Here is a 21,251-nt window from a genome sequence, read left to right as displayed (position 1 = left end):
GAAACGCGAAAAGCCTCAAGTGCATGATCATGAAACACTTGAAGGAAAGACTGATATGGCTAATTTAGAAAAAGTTTCAAATGGAAAAGATTGCGTGATTCAGTGATTACAATTTTAGACTATTTGCTTTTAAAACGACTTTAAATGGTTTAATATTTAATTTAACATTCTAATTTAAAGTAAATATAGAATGTTAGCATATCATCTTAGTCTGCCTTCTTCCCGTACCACCAGAAAGAGAGACGCTTTAAAGATTCATCGATCTTAAACACAGAAACATGCAGCGAGAAGAATCAAGATTGCTTACGAAGTAACAAACTTTCTTAATGCTTGAGAATATAGAGCAAATTTAACAATAACCAAAATATCTGTCTTCGCTTCAGTCAGTGATTAATGCTAATAACATTCAATGATAATACGCCTCCTGGATAAACAAAGTCTCTCTTTGTAAGGGTCCTCTAGGAGATTGCTCAGGAAAGTGCATGGTGTCTGATTTCACTGTTAATGCAGGTTCTCAATTGATACGAAACCTGCTTTTAAAACCGATTAGCCAATAGGAGTTTGAAGTGCCGTTTTATACCCACAGGGTGTTCTATATTTACTAAAAAGTGGAGAGGAAGTGATAGAGCACTAAAACGACCGGACAAGCCTATCACTCGTGCAACGGAAAATGAAGCTCAAACATCGAGAACTATTCAGCACTATTTTTCATATACTCGTGGCAATAGTCTCCTCAGGAGAGGCCTCGAACGGTAGGTAAATTCAGGCGTAAGAGTCCTTGATGAACACTGTGAACTTTTCTTTCAAATAGTTGAGTACAATTTTTACTTTTCTTTACTTTCTATTTCCACAAAAAGTCAACGATGAACGCATTAAACCTCTTAGCCGAGGCACAGGTGAAGGTTTTGCTTACGCCAACTTTAAGAGGCTGTCTCTCTTATTTCCACCCGGTCAATTTTGCGTCAAAAATAATTTTGCCTGAAACTCTGTTAACAGAAAGACTTTACCTAGGAAAGAACTAAACTAGATTTGGTTTGATTCGAAATAATTTTCTGACTGCATTACGGGCCATAATTATTTCCCAGTCCGTAGGGACCGTCGCAACGTCTCGAAAATTGAAAAATAGGCATATTTTGCAACGTTGTAAAATATCTGATTCGCATAGTTAAGCCACAGAATTTGTATCAAATTGCTTAAAAACCTTTCTAGTTTGCCAAGAAAGTTAGAATTTGCCCTCTCAACAAATTTGAAAAGGCGAATTTTAGCATATTCTGATCACTAGAAATCGCCATCGGCCGATGGCCGTAAATAACCTTGATTTAGACGCTAAGTTTTGGGATTTGGGACCTGGTTGACGATTCTATCCTACACAGCCGTTAAGTTTAGACCTTTATAGGCAAAAATATGCAAAAAGCCCTGTACGTTTTCGATTTTTCAAAAGTTATGACCGTTTGAATCAGTACATGTACGAGCATTCGCGATTTTTTCGCCTACACCAAAATCGAACCACTGGAGCAGATTTCGTCATAAATACAGCTTACCCGCTTTGCAGCCCGGCTTCATGGCTCACTTCAGAATTTTTCTAATAGCCAAATTGGTGAAATCCATGATAACTTCAACAAATAGCTAGGTATTGCCTTCGAAAAGTAGGCGGCATCCATCGCGATTCGTGGTATCAAAACAAATGCCGGAATTGGCCACATTTCGCGGTGAATCACCCATTTAACATCGCTGCAGAGCTGAATTTTTTCCAAAATCAGAATATAAACTCTCCATGTCAGGAAGCTGAGGGAGAAATGAAGGTTTTAGGCTTCTGAAGTGAAGAAATAATCGCTTAAATTTAGATCCAGTTCGATGTTATACTGTTCTCACAAAGGTCCGCACAAAAGAGAAGACCGCTGATAGCTTGTGCCATACGTTGTGCCATATGGTTTTGTTTTGTATCCCAAAGTAATATTTGGGCAGAAAAATTTTGGATGAAAAGAATAAATGCTTTTACCTGGAGTTTGATATCATATAATTAATAAATCAATTTCAAATATCCTGAGCTTGCTTCTCTCGGTTCCGCGTCGATTGTGTCCACAGAACAGCAACCTGTCAATAGCCGGAGAAATCATGGGTTTATGTGAAATTTCAGATATTCCTCGCTTCCCAAACTGGTGAACTGGACTTTATGATAACTCCAGCACGAAGCATGTGTCAAGTTTTTAACACGTTGGTAGCCGATTTCTCCGGCTATTGACAGGTTGCTGTTCTGTGGACACAATCGACGCGGAACCGAGAGAAGCAAGCTCAGGATATTTGAAATTGATTTATTAATTATATGATATCAAACTCCAGGTAAAAGCATTTATTCTTTTCATCCAAAATTTTTCTGCCCAAATATTACTTTGGGATACAAAACAAAACCATATGGCACAACGTATGGCACAAGCTATCAGCGGTCTTCTCTTTTGTGCGGACCTTTGTGAGAACAGTATAACATCGAACTGGATCTAAATTTAAGCGATTATTTCTTCACTTCAGAAGCCTAAAACCTTCATTTCTCCCTCAGCTTCCTGACATGGAGAGTTTATATTCTGATTTTGGAAAAAATTCAGCTCTGCAGCGATGTTAAATGGGTGATTCACCGCGAAATGTGGCCAATTCCGGCATTTGTTTTGATACCACGAATCGCGATGGATGCCGCCTACTTTTCGAAGGCAATACCTAGCTATTTGTTGAAGTTATCATGGATTTCACCAATTTGGCTATTAGAAAAATTCTGAAGTGAGCCATGAAGCCGGGCTGCAAAGCGGGTAAGCTGTATTTATGACGAAATCTGCTCCAGTGGTTCGATTTTGGTGTAGGCGAAAAAATCGCGAATGCTCGTACATGTACTGATTCAAACGGTCATAACTTTTGAAAAATCGAAAACGTACAGGGCTTTTTGCATATTTTTGCCTATAAAGGTCTAAACTTAACGGCTGTGTAGGATAGAATCGTCAACCAGGTCCCAAATCCCAAAACTTAGCGTCTAAATCAAGGTTATTTACGGCCATCGGCCGATGGCGATTTCTAGTGATCAGAATATGCTAAAATTCGCCTTTTCAAATTTGTTGAGAGGGCAAATTCTAACTTTCTTGGCAAACTAGAAAGGTTTTTAAGCAATTTGATACAAATTCTGTGGCTTAACTATGCGAATCAGATATTTTACAACGTTGCAAAATATGCCTATTTTTCAATTTTCGAGACGTTGCGACGGTCCCTACGGACTGGGAAATAATTATGGCCCGTAATGCAGTCAGAAAATTATTTCGAATCAAACCAAATCTAGTTTAGTTCTTTCCTAGGTAAAGTCTTTCTGTTAACAGAGTTTCAGGCAAAATTATTTTTGACGCAAAATTGACCGGGTGGAAATAAGAGAGACAGCCTCTTAAGCCTCAAAAATTTTCCTACCTCAACGTCACCAGCATTGGGTCAGATTATGTTCTAGAAGACAGCGAATGTGGATTTGTTTGTGCCAACGCACCGTCATGTTTCTCCTTCAACTTGGGCGTATTCTCCGCTTTCATGGGAAAAGTGTTGTGCGAACTGCTTCCATCAGACGTGTTTAACAACTCGGACAAGTTTGTGTACAGTCAGAGCCACCATCACTATAGTATCACGGTAAGGAAATTGCTTAAATGTTCTCTTTTAAACCACAAATTAAACAAAACTAAACCAAAAAAAAACAAGAACAAAACTGGGTTTGCAATAGAAAATATTCTGTATTTCATTTCTCCAAGGCCTCCTATCTCAGGTGAAACATTATCCTGCACTGTTGCAATTATGCAAAATTTATAACTTGAAACTAAATACTGATTTCTGAAACAACAATGAAACTCTTGCGACCATACGCTTCAGTTACTTTGAAAATGACGAGCCCGATACGAAAGAGTAAATTAAAATAAGACGCTCTTGTTTTCCCTAGAGGTATATTCAATCAACGGGTAATCATAATCCCTTTTAGAAGCTGAATAAAGTTCTCTGAAAAACTTCCTTGTGGTTGTTATAAGGTGTCATAAAAGTTTTAGCAAAGGTTTTGACGCTTTGAGCGAATTTCATATCAATAATATTTTCCATAATGCACTTTGACTACCAAATAAATCGGAGGTACTAAAAAGGTGAATGAAATTTTATTTTATCTACTGCAATTCATTACTTTTCAATTGAAAACTTTGGCCAAACCAAAATCCTCCTGAAACACTTGCGATGGAGTGTCTGTTTGTGTCTTCTTGTTGTTTCACAGTCTCCGTGTATCAGTTGGCCATGTCGGAACAATGGGACATGCGCGACACAGTACGAAGACAACAGCTACGTCTGCATTTGCAAAAAAGGCTTCAAAGGAAAAGATTGCGAATTTGGTAAGACACTGTTGAGTTTATTAAACAAGAGCCCTTCACTAGCCTGCTTGGAATTAAAACTAACTCCCATCAGTGACCATGAGAGAATTTCTCCTTACAATGTGAACGCAATACCAAGCAGACAAGTGGTGAGAATATAGAAAAATAGCGATCAGAGAATTTTAGTTGATCCAACACCAAATTCTCCAAACTAATATCATAAGAATTGTGTGGCAGAGAGTAAGGAGTATTGCTGGTGAGATCTTGGAATTGAAAGGGTTAAGATTGCACTACAAAGTTAAAAAAAAGTGGCTATTTCATGATAAGTTTCCCAAAATAATTTTCAGAATGGACTTACTTTTTTTCATTTCTAGATATTGATGAATGCGCTGAGGGACTACACTCTTGTGACGTCCATACTTATTGTAACAATACTGCTGGATCCTATACATGTACTTGTAAGCCAACATACCATGGTGACGGAGAAAATTGCATACTGCGTAAGTACCATTAACAAGCTTTGAAAATGAAAGGCATGTTGTCGCTTTGTCCGATCAACTGTAGTCTTCGTATCGACAGCTACTTTTTTAGAAACGAATTCGCTACATTTCTGATTGTGATATAATTTTAAAAGTCATTCAACGCTCTAATTCCCACTGGTGACAAAGACAGAATTTCTCCTCCCAACATCGATATAATGCCAAGAAGACAAGTGATGAGAATAAAGAATTAACAATTACACCATGTAAATCTAAAACTATCCTTTTAATTCTCACACTTTCATGCTTTACCTCTTTTCTTGTTGTCACTATTTATCATAACTAGCATTGTTCTACTTACTACATAATTCAACTTTCAATGCTTTGTACATTAATTAGGAGAAGACGACAGAAGTTTCTGTCCAAACATGTATTAGACTTAAAAGTTTTGTCACTTTCTTTAAAAAATATTTTAATAAGGGGATTATTAGCTGATCCAATACCAAATTCTTGGAACTAACATAATAAGAAATATATGGCAGATAGTAAAGAGAATTACCAATGTGATCTTTGGAAAGAAATGGTTAGAAGAAAAACATCGCCAGTATTAGAGTCAAACATGGGCCAAATTGTCAATTATGTTACGAAATTTCATTCACTAAGACTTTGACGATGGATTATTGGGTTGTGTCTCCACCAGAATATATCAGAATCCAAAAACTTTTAATCTACGATTCCCTATTATAATAGTGATTTTAAAGCAATGATCAATCAGTAAATTGATTAATTTATTAATAAGCTGTTCTATTGGTTTATTTCAACAAATCTAATCTTAATCTTTCTTTTTTTATGATATTTTGGAACTCAACAGCGATGAATTCAGCAATACTTCAAGGAAATTCAAGTTATATTGATGACTTTGCTCAGTTCTTGAAGCCTATAAATGGAAATCACAGTCGGTGGGTGCTGTGTTACCGCGCCTCTACTCACGGCTGGAGAATCAGTACCTTCCACACAAAGTGTGATGGGAAACGTGACACAGTCTCTATCATTAAAGTAGGACAGTACGTGTTTGGAGGATACACCGACATTTCATGGGGTAAATCAATAATACCTCGTCATTTATCGTGGGGGAAGGGGGAATCGAAGAATATTGCGAAATGACATGGTTTTCAGAGGAAACGGAGGTGGAATTAGTCGTCGCTGACAGAGTATTAAGGGAAAACTATAGAAAACTTGACTGCTGATTGGGGAATCATTAGAATACAACAGAGCTTTAAGTGGAGGGGGAACGGGGTGGAGGAAATTAGGAAAAATTTGTTGTCGTAATCGGTTCGTTTGCTTGTTCGTTCGTTTGTTTTTGCATCAATGCTTGAGCTTGAGCTGGGGTGGGTAGGGCCTTGTCCGTCTTATTAACGCAGGAGACGCTTTGTTTAACGGAACATTCTAGAGGGTCTCAAGAGGGTTATTCAGAAGCCGTAAGCCGGCTAAAACATAAGCCATTAGGTGCCAGAATTGACAAAATTTAATCAATAGTCGCAAAAAAATTAACCCAACAGAAAATGTTCTGGCGACAACAATGGAATGATATGAACCGTAAGCTGTAAAATGGCCCAGATTTCAACTGTTAGATGTTAAAGCCATCGCTAAACTTATTTATCAATAAAGGGCAAAATTACTGAGCGCTGATTGGTTGAGAGAGAGGGCATTTTTTTCTTAATCGAGGGCATTTTTAGTAATCAAGAGAGGGCATGATTACCTGTTAATGATTGGCTAATCCGTTGCATAGCGACTGCGCGCGTGATTTTCCTTCGTATAAATTTTGCCCTTTATTGATAAACAAGTAATCCCATGAGGCCAAGTACTATTAAGGATTAATTGCACTTGAGTTTTCAAAATTTTGGAAAATTTTGAAAACTCTCGTGCAATTAATCCTTAATAGTACTTGGCCTCATGTGATTACCTATACTGAACCTTATCAAGAAATAAAAGTCCACCTTTGGCGTTTTACAAATCTATCAGAGAAGGATTGTAAGTCTTTCTATTTCTGCAGAGTCCAGTGGAGGTTATGCAAGCACTTCTAAAGCGTTCATATTCTCTATCGTCAATAACGAAGGACTGCCACCGTTCAAGAGCCTGGTGACTAGTCCTCAACATGCTATTGCGAGGACGACAGCTCACAGTGTAATATTTGGTGTAGGTCACGATATCTACATCAGTGATAATGCCAACAGCAACACACACTCCTATGCAAACTTTGGCCATTCTTATTCAGTCCCAAGTGGCATAAAGGACAAAAGAACAATCCTGGCTGGGACTTACAACTTCAAACCTGATGAGCTAGAGGTCTTTTTTCTTGATTAAAAGACTTGAACTATCATTGGTAAAACGAAGTACTGAGAAAACCCTGTGTAAAGTGTCATTCATTTGCATAACTACCTTTTAGAGAGACTTAATCATTAAGGATTACAGTGCATTGGTATATCAGCAGAAAAGTAATTATTTCACGTTTATAAACGTAAGCTCAAGTTGATTCATAAACCACTGGGATATCGGGCCGCACGATAGTTTATATTACGCATGCTTGTTCATCAAATACTGATATTTATCATGATTTATAGACGTATAATGATAGGTATTTGACTGAAATACAAATATTTGTATATCGCTGAGTTGCCAAAAAGCCGTAATCTTGGACTGACTTTTCTTTTGCGTTCTTTAACTTTAGTCAGCCAGACATTGTTATCTAAATTTTAACCCTTTAACTCCCAAAATCTGATTTCTTATTTCCCCCTCTAGCTACCACACATTTTCTTGTAAATTAATAATGAGAATTTGTTTTTCGATTAAGATAATATCTTTAACCTGATAAGTTTGAGTTTTCTCATCACCTGTTTGCTGCATAATGTATGGATACTAAAGGGAGAAGTTACATGTTAATCACTCCAGGGAGTTACAGGGTCAAGGAGAGAAATGCTTGAGAGATGCGCATGCGTGCGGGGAAGATAAGAAGGGAGGCAACAACACGCTTTCCTCTTTCCCGTCGTCCCTTTGGTGATCACTCGTTCCAGTCTACTCTGGCCCTACAACCGAACAATGACGAGAGATGAGTTAAAACGAATCAGATATTGTTTAATTTTTAAAAATATTATCACCCTGTGCAATACTTCATTAAATACACTGTAAAATGAAAAGAGCCAAATTGACCCCAAAAGCCAAATTGGCCCCAATTTCTCGAGGGCCAGTTTGGCCCATCAAGGTTCGTTTTGGACTATTTGAGCCAAAACGGGCGTGACAAGTACCATTTCGACCCCTCCAAAATCTGAATTGGCCCCTATGAAATCTACTTTGGAACTTTTTCTCAATTTGGCCCTTCCAAGAGCCAAGTAGGATTGACCAATTTGGCCCCAACGAGGTGCAATTTTTGAAAAAAAAAGAAAATATGAAAATAATTTTCGTTTTTCGACCATATTTCGTTCCCTATACTATTCCTTATAAAGTGTTCAAATTTTCAACGGTTCCTCTCGTAACTGAACACCGAGTCACACAACGAATTAATCGTTGGCTTTTTCTCGAGACGTGAGCGTGAGCTGGCTGTGATGGCATTAGTCGAACCTAGACCACGTGCGTCGGAAACAATAATGAATTATAGCAGCGAATTCGTCACTGAAGAGGCTGTTTCTTGGCTACAGTCGCATGGAATGAGACTTAAGAAAGGAAAGGTAGGCAAAAGAAATTTCTTAACAACGTATTTTACTGCAACTTTACATTCACAAACTTGACCGCTCCATTGATCTTTGTTCGTATCTTATCTTGCAGAAAAAGACGGTTGCGGTGACCAAGATCTCCTTGCGATCGCCCAAGATGCAGACGTACCAAGGCACTACATTCCTATTATAAAAGAGCGTCTAAAGCTCAAGAAATTGATTGCAATGAACGCTGAACCTAGAGATGACACGAGTTCTTCGTCGGTACGATAATTAATTTTCCCACCAGAGAATTTGACGCATGAATGGTTCGCCTCTTCTCCCGAGTCTTGTTGAGTCTCAGCGGTTTCGCAACTAAAGTCACGTGATCAAATTTTGGCGCCGAGAGATAGAGACGGTTACAGTTCGAATACTGCATTTGCACAAGATGGATTTAACTTATTTCAAGATTCTCTGATTTTAGGATCTCTCACTCTGAATTCTTAATCTTTTTCTTGAAAAGATGAACTGATATTTTTATGTCTATGTCTTTGTTTGCATCCACTTAAGCTGATTTTTTGGCTATCACTCTTTCAGCGTGCAGAATCAAGTCCTTCGAGTAAGACGGTTCAAACGTCGATTGATGATTCAGAAAACATCAGCGATTATGAAAATTTAGAGGTGACATTGGCACCGAAAGAAATGGGTAAATCAATATTATAAATCGCTCAAGGATCTCTGTTTTATGGACGAGGCGACAGAACTGAGCACTGTCTAAGTAAGTTCTTGTATATTAAACTTAGCAGGATGGTTAAGAGTACATTATCGACTACTTTCTTTCGATTATATCCTAAAGGAAAACACACAAGGTGCCAGTTGGTCAGTTAAAGATGACAAATCTCGGGGATTGCACCTACAAAAATGGCGAGATTTGCTTTATTTTTATTGAAATATATTAGATATGTATTTACTTGCACCATACATAAAACAAAGTAAACCCAATTTTTAAATCTGGTAAATTAAAAAATTAGTGAATTGATAGGATGTTATCAGACAGTTTAATTTTTTTGAAAACAAATATTTACCTACAGGTTCCTCCTGAATGGCTTTCGAAATTCCAACTACCATCGAGGGTAAGAAACTTTTCTTTGTTTTGTTTTTTAAGTCTACAAGCAATCCTTATTTATTCATGAATACTGAACTAAAACTGAAGTGCATAGATGTATGATTTCTTTTCTTGATAAGTACATATACAGTTTGGTGAAAATACATCATTGATGATCACCATTATTGTGTTTTTACTTCTTATGCACAGTTTGCTTACAAATATTTTGCAACTTTGTAGTTGCAAAAATTTACTGTTCTCCGACAACAAATTAATTTGCTCATTTGTTTGTTTTTTTGTACAGTTCTCTGCCTCAGTAGAGTTGGATACCCAGAAGGGATATCTCATCAGCAGTACTCTGAGCAACAGTGGATTGCAAAAAAAAATTATTGCAGAGTATCCTTGTATGGTTAGCAGGATAATAGACTAAGTTGACTTGGAAACTGAATGGATTGGTATGGTCTAAAAATCTATTGCTTCACCTCTTCTGCTTGCAGTGAAGAGGGACAATTTTGTGGTGCTGAATCTCTTGCCTTAAAATAAAAAGTTGCAAAATAATCACTCTCACCTTTTAAGTTCATGAACTTTGTTCTTGTGTGTTTGTCATCACATGCATTTAATGAAGTTGTGACCATTTTGGAGGTACAAGTCCAAAAAACTGCTACTTTGGTACTAAGATGAACAGCTAAAATTTCTGAGCCCATTTGCCAATGAAGTCCAGATACAAAGGTTCAAGTACTTTGGGGTTGTATTAATTTTGCCTTTTTGTTTAGTTTTTTTGATTTTGCAATTTTTTAAAATATTCCTGTTGTCAAACCATTAGATAAATATTGGACATAGAATAGCTGATTTTTTTCAGATATTTTGGGAGTCATACATTAGTTTTTCAAGTCTTGAATGGGACACAAATTACACACATTGAGCTAAACTTCCACTTCCATTTCTGGTGTTTTAGCTTATAGTTTTAGAAAAACAATATGTATATATAAATATATGTAAATGTGGGGGTAGAGTCTACCTTGGCATAAAGTGCTCAATGCTGTGGTAGTAGAGCTAAGTATACATAAGTTAAAGAATTAAAGAGGACACATCAATTCTCTGTGACTCAAAATTTCGCACCTAAGCGCTTGTCAGACAGAACTTTTCTGTCTGACAAGCACTTAGGCACAAAACTCAGTCACAGAGAATTGATGCATCCTCTTTAATTCTTTAACTTAAGTGTGTATATATATATATATTCTTTTTTTCTGGCTACAGGCACTTTTTGCACTTTGGCTTGATTTTAATGTTGTTGTAAAACTTGTTTTTATTGCATAGAGTAGCTGATGTTGATTCAGCAATCAGAGATTATGTCCAGCACAAATTTTAATTGTTGGAGATCTTCAATACATCAATCACCTGAATATAGTAACAGAGGGAAGTGTAATTGTCACTTCTCATAAGAAAAGATTCTTGATGCTCTCATTGGGTTACTTGGCTTATTTATATTTTCTTACAATCGGTCAAAGGCAATTTTGACTTTTTTTAGAGCAAGCATTGCTTGAAATTGGGCACAGGCAGACTCTTGTCACTGTTTCCTCTATTTTCAATGACTTGGCAAATGCCTGCGGTAGTACTTGCTGATAGTTTATATTTTGATAATATCTAGAGTAGTAATATGAGTGCATGTATTCTCACATCCACTGGAAGAATACTCTTTGCTGCTCTAAGGCTCTTTGTTTTTCATATGCACAAATCAAACAAGGTCTATATTCTTGTGCAGGAACTGGACCATTTGTTGCCTCTGTCTTATTTTGATAATTTTCTGTACTTTAAATCAGTCTTAATTATAAGCTGCTTTACATTACCACATTTGCTAAGTCATTGAAAAGGGAAGCTTTACTCACAAGTGTCTCTTGGGTGTAATTTCTTGCAATGCTTGCACTGTTAAGAAGTATACTGATTTAGAGAAGAGATCTATTTTAGAAAATGGTTGAATTAATGTTAAATATGTATGTATGTTATATTCTTTCACATGATGTTTCAAAGTTTGTCTGTTTTATACCACAATTAAGATTCTTAATAACTGTAAAATCAGGTAGCATAAAAGGTTTTTACAGAAACAATATCTAGAAGCTAATAAATGAGTGTTTGAAAGATAAAGTATGTGGTGTATTTTCATTATTTGAATGTAAGGGGGAAAATCAGCATGGAGAGGAAAGAGCCCTCTACTTCTGAAGTGGCCCACAATGGAGCTGAATTGGCTCTTTTTAAAGGGGCCATTTGTGAGAGGGCTGAAATTTCGGGGGCTGTTTTGGCCCCTATAAATTTCAAAGTGGCCCCTGTATTTTTCAAATTCACCCTTCACATGGTCCAATTTGGCCCCTACAACGGGGTCAATTCAGCCCCAAAATTGGTGCCAAAAACAGCCCCATTTCAATGGGGCTGAATTGACCCTAAGCAAGTGCCAAACTGGACTCACTCGTTTTGGCCCCATTTTTGGGGCCAAATCAGCTCTTTTAATTTTACAGTGTATACTATACTGATTTGAGCGTGATTTCAAATTTGTTTGATTATTCAAATACGTAATTACCAGTAATTTCATTTTTATATTTTATCGTTGGTTATAAAGTATCAACTGGTGTAAGTATTCCACTATACTTGTTTAATGTAGGCTACTGTTGTAAGAATCGTAGGTTGCATTGCTATTAAAAGACCAGCACCTGGAATACGGAAGCGCTAAAAAAAACTGTTAATTGATGACATAAAAGCGTTGCTTAGGCCCGTAACGACTAAGAAAGATCCCGTAAATTATGAGAAATATTTGATAGTAGAGGGATTTGGAATATTTTCAGCGGAGAAAGTATCACAACCGTGTGTGACTTGTCTTAGTGTGTTTGCAGTGTGTTCAGCTCTTAGTAAGATGGTCTATAATGATAGGATAGTAATGAAATTGATAAAACTAAATAACATGTTATCAATGTGAATTTTCTCTCTTTAAGGATTGTCTTACACAAAATGTAGCGATTTACACCGACATTATTCACTCTTCCTAGATAAAAGTTAACGAAAGTGACCAAAGTAAGAGAGATATCAAATGTGTGATAGGATAAATGAATAGATGAATAAACATGTATATTACCTGTAAAATACGAGTCTATAAATCCATTAGTATATCTTAAATCTTAAACATTTCGACGTTTTGGAAAGCATGTCTGTAAAAGAGTTCCGACCAGTTTTAACCACCACTAAATACTACTACGTGTAGAAAGAAAGGGCTATTGCGCATGTTCAGAGCTAAGTGAAACGCCCGGACGCTCAAATGGTTGGAGTAGCGGAGCATGCGCACTCATTTTGCTGCTCTGTCAATATCTGCAAAAAGAGAAAAATTAAAGAAAGTAAGACCCAAACAGCGAGATACAGACTTCGAACTCCTTACACATGGAGGTTTATATGTGATACCTGACTCAGCCAAAAATTAATAACAAATGCGTGAATATTACAGAAAGGCAATGGGAAGTTGAGATTTGAAGGTTTGTCGGGAGCCCGTCTGTAAGAAATGCATTTTGAAATGGTGCCGAAAAAACCACTTAAATTATTAATGGCTATTTTTGACTCAGTTAATGTTACCAAAACAACGATAAAACTTCCGTTCCACCTGCTAATCTCTGGGAGGACTGTTATATTAATTAATTTCACTCACAATCATTTCAGTGCCTATGAACAAAAATTCGGTCTTTCCTCGAATAGGGAATCTGTATCTTTTTTTTCAAAAAACATTGATGTAAATATCGATCAGTACTAATGTTTACTGATTTCACAAAATAATTATTTACAGTTCAATTTAATCAATTTAAACGTCTTAATTGAAACGTCGCATATTTCATTATAGCCACCTCAGGCTGCTACTCGTGTTATTGTTATGAATTCAATAACAATAATGCTTTATTCTGTACAGCATATGCTGAAAACTTTTAAGCAAAAAGCTGACAAAAAAGAGCCAAAAAAATACCAAAACGAAATAGAACAAGACAAAATGGTACAAACTATAAATAAAACAAAAAAGGAAATAAAACATGTTATAGTTAAAAGGAATTATGCCTTGGTATCACGCATGTCAGAGGCACTTTACTTCGTAAATGTATCCCGACTCAGACATATTGATGTTACAAAACCTTAGTCACCTAGTGGACTGTTATACATTGTATAATTTATTAAAACAGGAATGAAGCAGTAGATGTTTACCGTTTCGTTGCAAAAACAAGTAAGATCAAGTGGCCTAAACTTTCTTTGTATTATAAATTAAACATCTTCAAGCTTTTTTACAAAGGCTATAAGGTCACTCTTCCCGAATCACTTTCTGAAACATCTTCAAATGTCACTTTATACGAACTGATTTTGTTTTTACTTAGAAGTTATAATGTATACATCATTTTCTATTTTCAAATTCAAGTTATATTTACATAACATGTAATTTTCCTTTTTTCTTCACACGACCCCGCAAGCTTGTAGCTAAAAATATTATCGTGTATAAATAAAAGTCATCTATCCATTTATCTATTTAGTCGATACTGTTTTCTTTACGTAATTTGGTTCTTTAGACTTCTTAAAATTTTAATAAGCTTGACAAATGAAGAGTTTCAAGCCTGGAAATTGAAGGGGCTAAATAATCAAACGGATCTCTATTATTTTGACATAAAAAGTTGCAAGCTATTAGGAAGAATATATCAAGGGAACTGAATGACACATAAAGATCGATCATATTTTTCATTACAGGGTTTCAATCGATGGATTGTGTAAGAGACCCGTTTATCTAAACAACTAGCAATTAGAATATTCTATATATTGTTTTATATACAATTTTCCCAAACGTTGCATAATTCAACTCGAATAGTACCGATCACTTTTCAGTTGTAAGGTGAGGTCAGTTTGGTGCTGCTACTGAGAATGGAGTTTGGAGTCATAAAACTTTTCAGGAGTTGTTTTAGTGTAGTCATGATCATCGTCTCGTTAGCAAATGCATGTAAAGGTATGTTGAATGCATCAGAATCAGATGTATAGTAAATTTTACGCTCGGGAAAGAAATAAATGTTTTTCGTTTTGTCGCGAGCGAGGGAAATGAAAAAACTGCTAAAGGTTCCACAAGAAAAAAAACCGTAGACCTTCGAATTCCATCTTTCTCATTTTATTTAATTACTTGACGCTTACGACACTGCTAATAATGTGCAAGAAGCTCTAAACATATGATCCTACGATACCAATGGCCTAAATCTTCACAGTTGTTTAACAAAACCGCGTTCTAAACTATCATTAATTTAGCCGAACCTTTTAGCTGAAAATTTAAATTTGTGAACAGTGTTAAGTGGGCCCAAAGCTAACGATGGAAATGACTTTTATTTAATTAAATCCTGATCAAACCTTCCACAGAGAATACCTGTGGCCCAATGCTTGCATGAAACCGCGGTTTGAGTTAGACCTCGAGTAAACAACCGGTCCTTTCAATTTTTGGTTTCACGCTCGTAACAAGACGGATGTGACAGAATCTTTGGTGCTTGCTGTTGGCGATTACTTTTGTTTCTAAGTAGTCACTTATTATTTTAACAACTTTATTCCCATCCTCATCCCAAGGAGCAAAAGTTATCGAAACACGCAATAAAACTCTGAGCCGTGGCACTGATAGAGGAATGGCTTATGCCAAGTTTAAGACTCACAAGTTTTCTTATCTCAACATCACAAGCATTGGTTCAGACTATGTTCTGAAAGGTAGCGAGTGTGGGCTCGCCTGTGTCAACATTCCGTCATGTTTCTCTTTCAACTTGGGCGCGTTTCGCGATGTAATTGGTAAAGTGATCTGTGAATTGCTTCCGTCGGATATTTACAACAACTCAGAGAAGTTTGTCCTCAGTCAGAGTCATCATCATTATAGTATCACGGTAAGTGGAAACTCGTAATTCTCACATAATTTATCAAAGAATTGAATTTTTTTTTGGGGGGGGGGGGGGGCGGTTGCAATTCATTGTTGGATTTGGCATCGTAGACAACATTAGGGACTGGTCAATATCATCGCTGAAAGAGGGGGATAAGAGGGGGGGGGAGGGGGGGTTGGAAGAGTGCAATTGCAATTTTCCTGCATCATGAGAGCATGCACTTCAAACCATTCAGACAAATTAACACCGCCTCCTGAGAAAGGCATAATTCTGTACCAAAAAATCATTTCTGTGTCTTAACCTTTTAAAGGCTAAATTTATTTTGGAATTTAATAAAATCATATAATTACCATAGAGTGAACGTAAATAGCCATGTCATGTTCAGCCCTTAAAAGTGATGAAGCTCCATTCAAGCGCCCAGACATATTGCCCGCACCATCATAACACTGGCCACGACAGTCATCCATAGATAGTCCTAACTCAATTACAGCACCAATTATTAAATCTTTGATAGCTGCTCCTGTTGTTACATCCTTACAAAAGTAGAATCCCACAAACTCTTTCCTAACTGTTTTGGTCGAGTCGAGAAATCTGATCACCACTGAAGGATTTTCTTTATTTGATATGTCAGCTGCTTCATCAGACATAAAAGAAAAATATTTGCTATTCCTAATTTCCTGTGACAAATTATTCAGTATGATAGCACCCACGGTTGTAATCATCTCGTTTTGAATGGATCTAGAAATATATGTCGCATTTCAGAATGCAGTTTCCAGATGGTGTTGTAGTTTTTGGTCGCCGCCGAAATTTTAACAGTACCTGGAAATTACCGGAAAGACTGGCATTTTATGGATCATTTTCTTGTCTACCTCTGAGGACTATGTTTTTTTTCCACAGAAAATTGTTGTTTTAAAAAGGTATTTCAGAATTTCGCGATTTCTATTGGTTGGTCGTTAAAGTAAGTTGTTGATCTGCAGATAAATTGGGACCGCTTCTCTTCTCAAATTTCTCAGCAAATTATCCATTGCAATGACTGCCAAATTATGCATCTCACATTTTCCGCTCGCGTGTTTGGTAAAACGTGAAACAGTGGATGTCCAAAGTGTGAATGGATACTTGTCTAGCTTATTGGTATATCTCCCACACTGGACTCCGAAAAAAAGACACGGTAAATAAAATGCACCGTCGAGAGTATCTGGAGTACGCTAGCCGGGGAAATCTTTTCATCCAGCTTCACACAAAATGACGTTTAGAATTCGAACATTCTACTGACGCTGGGAAGTCATAAAGCTCAACTGGTTTCCACACATTCTCTATGAACCTGAGCTTGTCCTGGAAAAAAAAACCAAAACCAAGCCAACATCGTACTGAGAATAGTCCTCCTTCCGACAAACTGGATCGCCTCGAACTATAAACCTGTCTTCCTCCGTAGCAAGTTAATGAACTCTAGTAGGAACAAGAACAAACGAAGGGACTCTAGGGGAGAGGCTTCGCGATTATTAGTGGTTCTCACGGTAGTTTGCAGCCTGGATAGCCAATCACAACCGAGTTTGAGTAGTTCGCCAAACGGATGTGAATGTTTCCGGCCAATCAAAGAGGGTTTTGAGTGGTTTGTGAAAAGATCCATATACCGCCGAGTCCCACCCACTGCGTGCAAATTTTATCCAGTTGTGCCTCCGAGTTTCTCTCCTATTTCTATAAGGTTTCATAAAAGTCTTAGCGAAGGTTCTGACGCTTTGAGCGAATTTCATATGAATACTATTTTCCATAATGCACTTTGACTACCATATAAATCGGAGGTACTAAAAAGGTGCATGAAAATCTTGTTTTATCTATTGCAATTCATTAATTTTCAACTGAAAACTTTTGGCCAAACCATAATCCTCCTGAAACACTTGCGATGGAGTGTCTGTTTGTGTCTTCTTGTTTTATCACAGTCTCCGTGTATCAGTTGGCCATGTCGGAACAATGGGACATGCGCGGCACAGTACGATGACAACAGCTACGTCTGCATTTGCAAAAAAGGCTTCAAAGGAAAAGATTGCGAATTTGGTAAGACACTGTTGAGTTTATTAAACAAGAGCCCTTCACTAGCCTGCTTGGAATTAAAACTAACTCCCATCAGCGACCATGAGAGAATTTCTCCTTACAATGTGAACGCAATACCAAGCAGACAAGTGGTGAGAATATAGAAAAATAGCGATCAGAGAATTTTAGTTGATCCAACACCAAATTCTCCAAACTAATATCATAAGAATTGTGTGGTAGAGTGTAAGGAGTATTGCTGATGAGATCTTGGAATTGAAAGGGTTAAGATTGCACTACAAAGTTAAAAAAAAAGTGGCTGTTTCATGATAAGTTTCCCAAAATATTTTTCAGAATGGACTTACTTTTTTTCATTTCTAGATATTGATGAATGCGCTGAGGGACTACACTCTTGTGACGTCCATGCTTATTGTAACAATACTGCTGGATCCTATACATGTACTTGTAAGCCAACATACCATGGTGACGGAGAAAATTGCATACTGCGTAAGTACCATTGACAAGCTTTGAAAATTAAAGGCATGTTGTTGCTTTGTCCGATAGTCTTCGTATTGACAGCTACCTGTTTAGAAACAAATTCACTACATTTTTAATTGTGAAAATTTTCTAAAAGAGTCATAAATAAATAAGTGGGTTTGTTAGCTGATTCAATATCAAATTCTTGGAACTAACATAATAAGAAATACATGGCAGAGAGTAAAGAGAATTACCAATGTGATCTTTGGAAAGAAATGGTTAGAAGGAAAACATCGCCAGCATTAGAGTCAAACATGGGCTAAATTGTCAATAATGTTACGAAATTCTATTCACTGAGACTTTGATGATGGATCATGGGGTTGTGTCTTCTATTTCCCCTCTCCCTTATCTGATGTCAGTAATTCTATAAAAAGTAACATGTGTACAAGCCACACTAGAAGCAAATGTTATCAGATTATGGTCCCTCATTCATGGAATACTGTGATAGACAAACAAAGTAAATCAGTGAAGATAAAAGTTAAGCGATTGTCACACGATTCTTCTTGCAGGGGCTAAAAACTGCGCAGAGCTTTATAAAGATGGAAAGAGAAGCAATGGCGTTTATTTAATCGACCCTGATGGCTCAGGTGACTTTCATGTTTATTGTGACCAAACAACCTCTGGCGGGGGTTGGACTGTGTTCCAGAATAGGTTGAACGGCTCTGTTGACTTTTATCGCACCTGGTGCAGTTACAAATATGGCTTTGGTAACACAACTAGCGAGTTTTGGCTCGGACTGGAATCAATACGCCGCCTGACTAACAGCGAGGGCTACAAACTTCGTATTGATTTGGAGGATTTTTCTGGGAATACTGTTTATGCTGAGTACACTTGGTTTAAAGTTGAGAGCGAGGGATCTAATTACACTTTAAGAATCGGAAGCTACTCAGGTAAACTTGCTCCCGGGAACCGGGAGGATTTTGATTGTGTCACGATGAACCCTCATTGAGTCAATAAGCAGTCAGTCAGTTCCCCTCTTAATAAAACTCTGTTTTGGCGACGACTGGAAGCAATATGATTCTTTCAATTATGCTCTAACCCCACTTGCTGTGATACATGATCATTGCTGCCTTAGTTCTCCTTGTCTCATTTCTAAAATCGTCACATCGAAATAGTTAAAGAATTGCATAAATGCAAACTCGTGTTCTCTCTTTTCCTTGAGGGGGGGGGGGGGAGAGGGAGGGAAAGAGGCGAGAGAGAGAGAGAGAGAGAGAGATAATGATAATAAGATAAATAGATAAATATAGATAAAAGCAATAAGTAATACTTTTTGAAACCTGAATGATTCCCTTTAATAATTATAATGACAATAAATAGCTACAAATTGATAAACTTGTGGCCCTCTAAATTAGAACCTAAACATGATGAATGAAAAAAAAAAGTGTTTCAAACCCCAGTTGACAGGAAGACAGACCAGAATTGAACTTGAGGCAATGAGAAGAAACCCAGTGAGTAGCAGAGTGACAAGTTTGACCCGGGAACCCAGATTACAAATCCAGTATCCTAACTATTCGGCCCCAATGCCTCCTCTTGACTTGCTATCGATTGAATGACTATTTCATAAACCCTTTAACAAGTGCTATCAGTGTGATCACGATCTTTCGATGATAATAGTTTTGTTTTGATCATTAATTTCAGGAACTGCCGGAGACTCGTTTTCGTATCACGATGGTCAATCATTTACAACAAAAGACCGAGACAATGACTTAAGGGGAGAACTGAACTGTGGTGAGGTTTGTAAAGGAGGCTGGTGGTACAAAGATTGTTGGTTGAGCAATCTAAATGGTTATTATCGCCGAGGAACCTACCAACCAGAAAACGGATGTTACGATGGCGTTAGCTGGTTTGGGTGGAAAGGATATGATTACTCACTTAAGAGAACTGAAATGAAGATACGACCAGTAAGCTTTTAGTTGTCCGTTGTGGCCTCCAAGTTTTTCTAGGCTCTGTAGTATCTCCTATAATCCTTCCTCATTGGAAGTCAATGTTCTATAGTTCTCCCCTTTATAATCTGCAGGCTAAGACGACCCCCACCCCCCCCCTTGAAAACCACGTGATCCCCCCAAAGCTCATCCTCTCTAGACCTACAAGTTAGAATGATTTGAATCTGTAAGAGAGGCCTGGTTACTTGTCACCAAAAAAACCTTTTGTTTTCCATAAGAATGTAAATGATACAGTAAGATTTGCTTAACATTGTAATGTAATTTTTTGTTTCACTACATTTGCTACAAGACGAGACACATACCAGGCAAAGACTTTAACCCTTCCAAACTGACACATCGTAGATAGGGAAATTTTTTACGGTCAACTTTTTTCTACGACCAACGATAAAAACTTGTCATATTTTACCCCTAACAGCTGATTTGTTTTGCCGTTTTAAAGTCAGCCATTATACTGATGCCCTCATATTAACATTTTTACTGCCTTGGTATATAATAACAAAGGCGTAGCCAGGGGAGGTGCCCGTGACCCTCCCCTCCTTTGTGAACCTTTTTTTTTAAGCTAACAACCTTTACTATTCAAGCGGCAAAAAGCTAGCGAGAACCCTCTGTTGACACAGTGTGATTCCCCCTTCCCTCCCCCTTCCCACCACCTTTGAAAAATCCTGGCTATACCCCCTGTATGATGGTAACTGCTAAACTGCAAATCTGTAAAAGTCACCTTTGTTGAAAACATGTACAGTTCAGAGTTACATTGACGTCCAGGATCATGAGATGGACTGATAAACCTTTTCAGTTTCCTATCACTTTTTGGTGCAGCGTACCTATTTAGCAAACTTTACTTGGCCCTGTCTGCGTCGATATAGTTACGTACACTGGTGTCAGTTTCATCATGTTTTGCGTACAAATATGTTACATATTAGTATTGTAGCTGTTTTGGTACATTAAAATAGTAGCTGATGCTGACATAAATATGTGAAAGTTATGTCTATCCGGCGAGATGTCATCGAACTGTAAATAAAAGGCTCTAAAGCGAATAAATTTTGAGGGATGTTAATGAATGACCTTGTCGTTCTATTAAAAATTTAGCGCTTGCTCATTAGAACAATCTAACCGACAACCCTCCATTTTGCATTTCCTCCCTTGGAAAGCCGATTTTTTCCATAGGGCAAAACCAGTTTATAGTCACTTTCAATTCTTTCAAGAATG

General features: G+C 37.3%; 2 protein-coding genes and 1 long non-coding RNA gene across 5 annotated transcripts; all 3 read left to right on the top strand.

The window, feature by feature from the left end:
* Positions 1–551: 551 nt before the first annotated feature.
* On the top strand, positions 552–8,031 carry LOC113670477 (uncharacterized). 2 transcript variants are annotated; one of them, XM_089202283.1, is made up of 7 exons: positions 552–752; positions 858–925; positions 3,421–3,648; positions 4,271–4,385; positions 4,739–4,864; positions 5,715–5,942; positions 6,897–8,031. In XM_089202283.1, exons 1-7 carry the CDS (start codon positions 671–673, stop codon positions 7,205–7,207), a joined length of 1,158 nt encoding a protein of 385 aa, XP_089058409.1. In that variant the 5' UTR covers positions 552–670; the 3' UTR covers positions 7,208–8,031. The 2 variants fall into 2 exon arrangements, with proteins under 2 accessions (XP_089058409.1, XP_089058412.1); XM_089202286.1 differs by lacking the exon at positions 858–925 and having other exon boundaries at positions 556–756; positions 3,453–3,648.
* A 262-nt stretch (positions 8,032–8,293) lies between these two features.
* On the top strand, positions 8,294–10,079 carry LOC149053437 (uncharacterized). Of its 2 annotated transcripts, XR_016185410.1 has the most exons (4): positions 8,294–8,565; positions 9,127–9,307; positions 9,621–9,662; positions 9,939–10,079. It is a non-coding gene; the product is annotated as an uncharacterized LOC149053437 (long non-coding RNA). The 2 variants fall into 2 exon arrangements; XR_016185412.1 differs by lacking the exons at positions 9,621–9,662; positions 9,939–10,079 and adding an exon at positions 9,386–9,515.
* Positions 10,080–15,278: 5,199 nt separating this feature from the next.
* On the top strand, positions 15,279–21,091 carry LOC149053436 (microfibril-associated glycoprotein 4-like). Its single transcript, XM_089202293.1, has 5 exons — positions 15,279–15,546; positions 17,478–17,592; positions 17,947–18,072; positions 18,612–18,992; positions 19,741–21,091. Exons 1-5 carry the CDS (start codon positions 15,298–15,300, stop codon positions 20,013–20,015), a joined length of 1,146 nt encoding a protein of 381 aa, XP_089058419.1. The 5' UTR covers positions 15,279–15,297; the 3' UTR covers positions 20,016–21,091.
* The last annotated feature ends 160 nt before the right edge of the window (positions 21,092–21,251 follow it).

This window comes from Pocillopora damicornis, chromosome 1 (genome assembly GCF_964200805.1).
Source record: "Pocillopora damicornis chromosome 1, jaPocDami1.2, whole genome shotgun sequence".
Taxonomy (NCBI): domain Eukaryota; kingdom Metazoa; phylum Cnidaria; class Anthozoa; order Scleractinia; family Pocilloporidae; genus Pocillopora; species Pocillopora damicornis.
The sequence above is the reverse complement of the archived record's forward strand: the minus strand, read 5'-3'. Positions and strand labels throughout refer to the sequence as shown.

Excerpts from the sequence above, each read along its gene's own strand:
- LOC113670477 (XM_089202283.1), top strand. The coding sequence starts at position 671 with ATGAAGCTCAAACATCGAGAACTATTCAGCACTATTTTTCATATACTC. Across the intron at positions 753-857 it reads CTCAGGAGAGGCCTCGAACG|TCAACGATGAACGCATTAAA; the intron begins GTAGGTAAATTC and ends TTCCACAAAAAG. Across the intron at positions 4,386-4,738 it reads AGGAAAAGATTGCGAATTTG|ATATTGATGAATGCGCTGAG; the intron begins GTAAGACACTGT and ends TTTCATTTCTAG.
- LOC149053436 (XM_089202293.1), top strand. The coding sequence starts at position 15,298 with ATGGCTTATGCCAAGTTTAAGACTCACAAGTTTTCTTATCTCAACATC. Across the intron at positions 15,547-17,477 it reads ATCATCATTATAGTATCACG|TCTCCGTGTATCAGTTGGCC; the intron begins GTAAGTGGAAAC and ends GTTTTATCACAG. Across the intron at positions 18,073-18,611 it reads CGGAGAAAATTGCATACTGC|GGGCTAAAAACTGCGCAGAG; the intron begins GTAAGTACCATT and ends TTCTTCTTGCAG.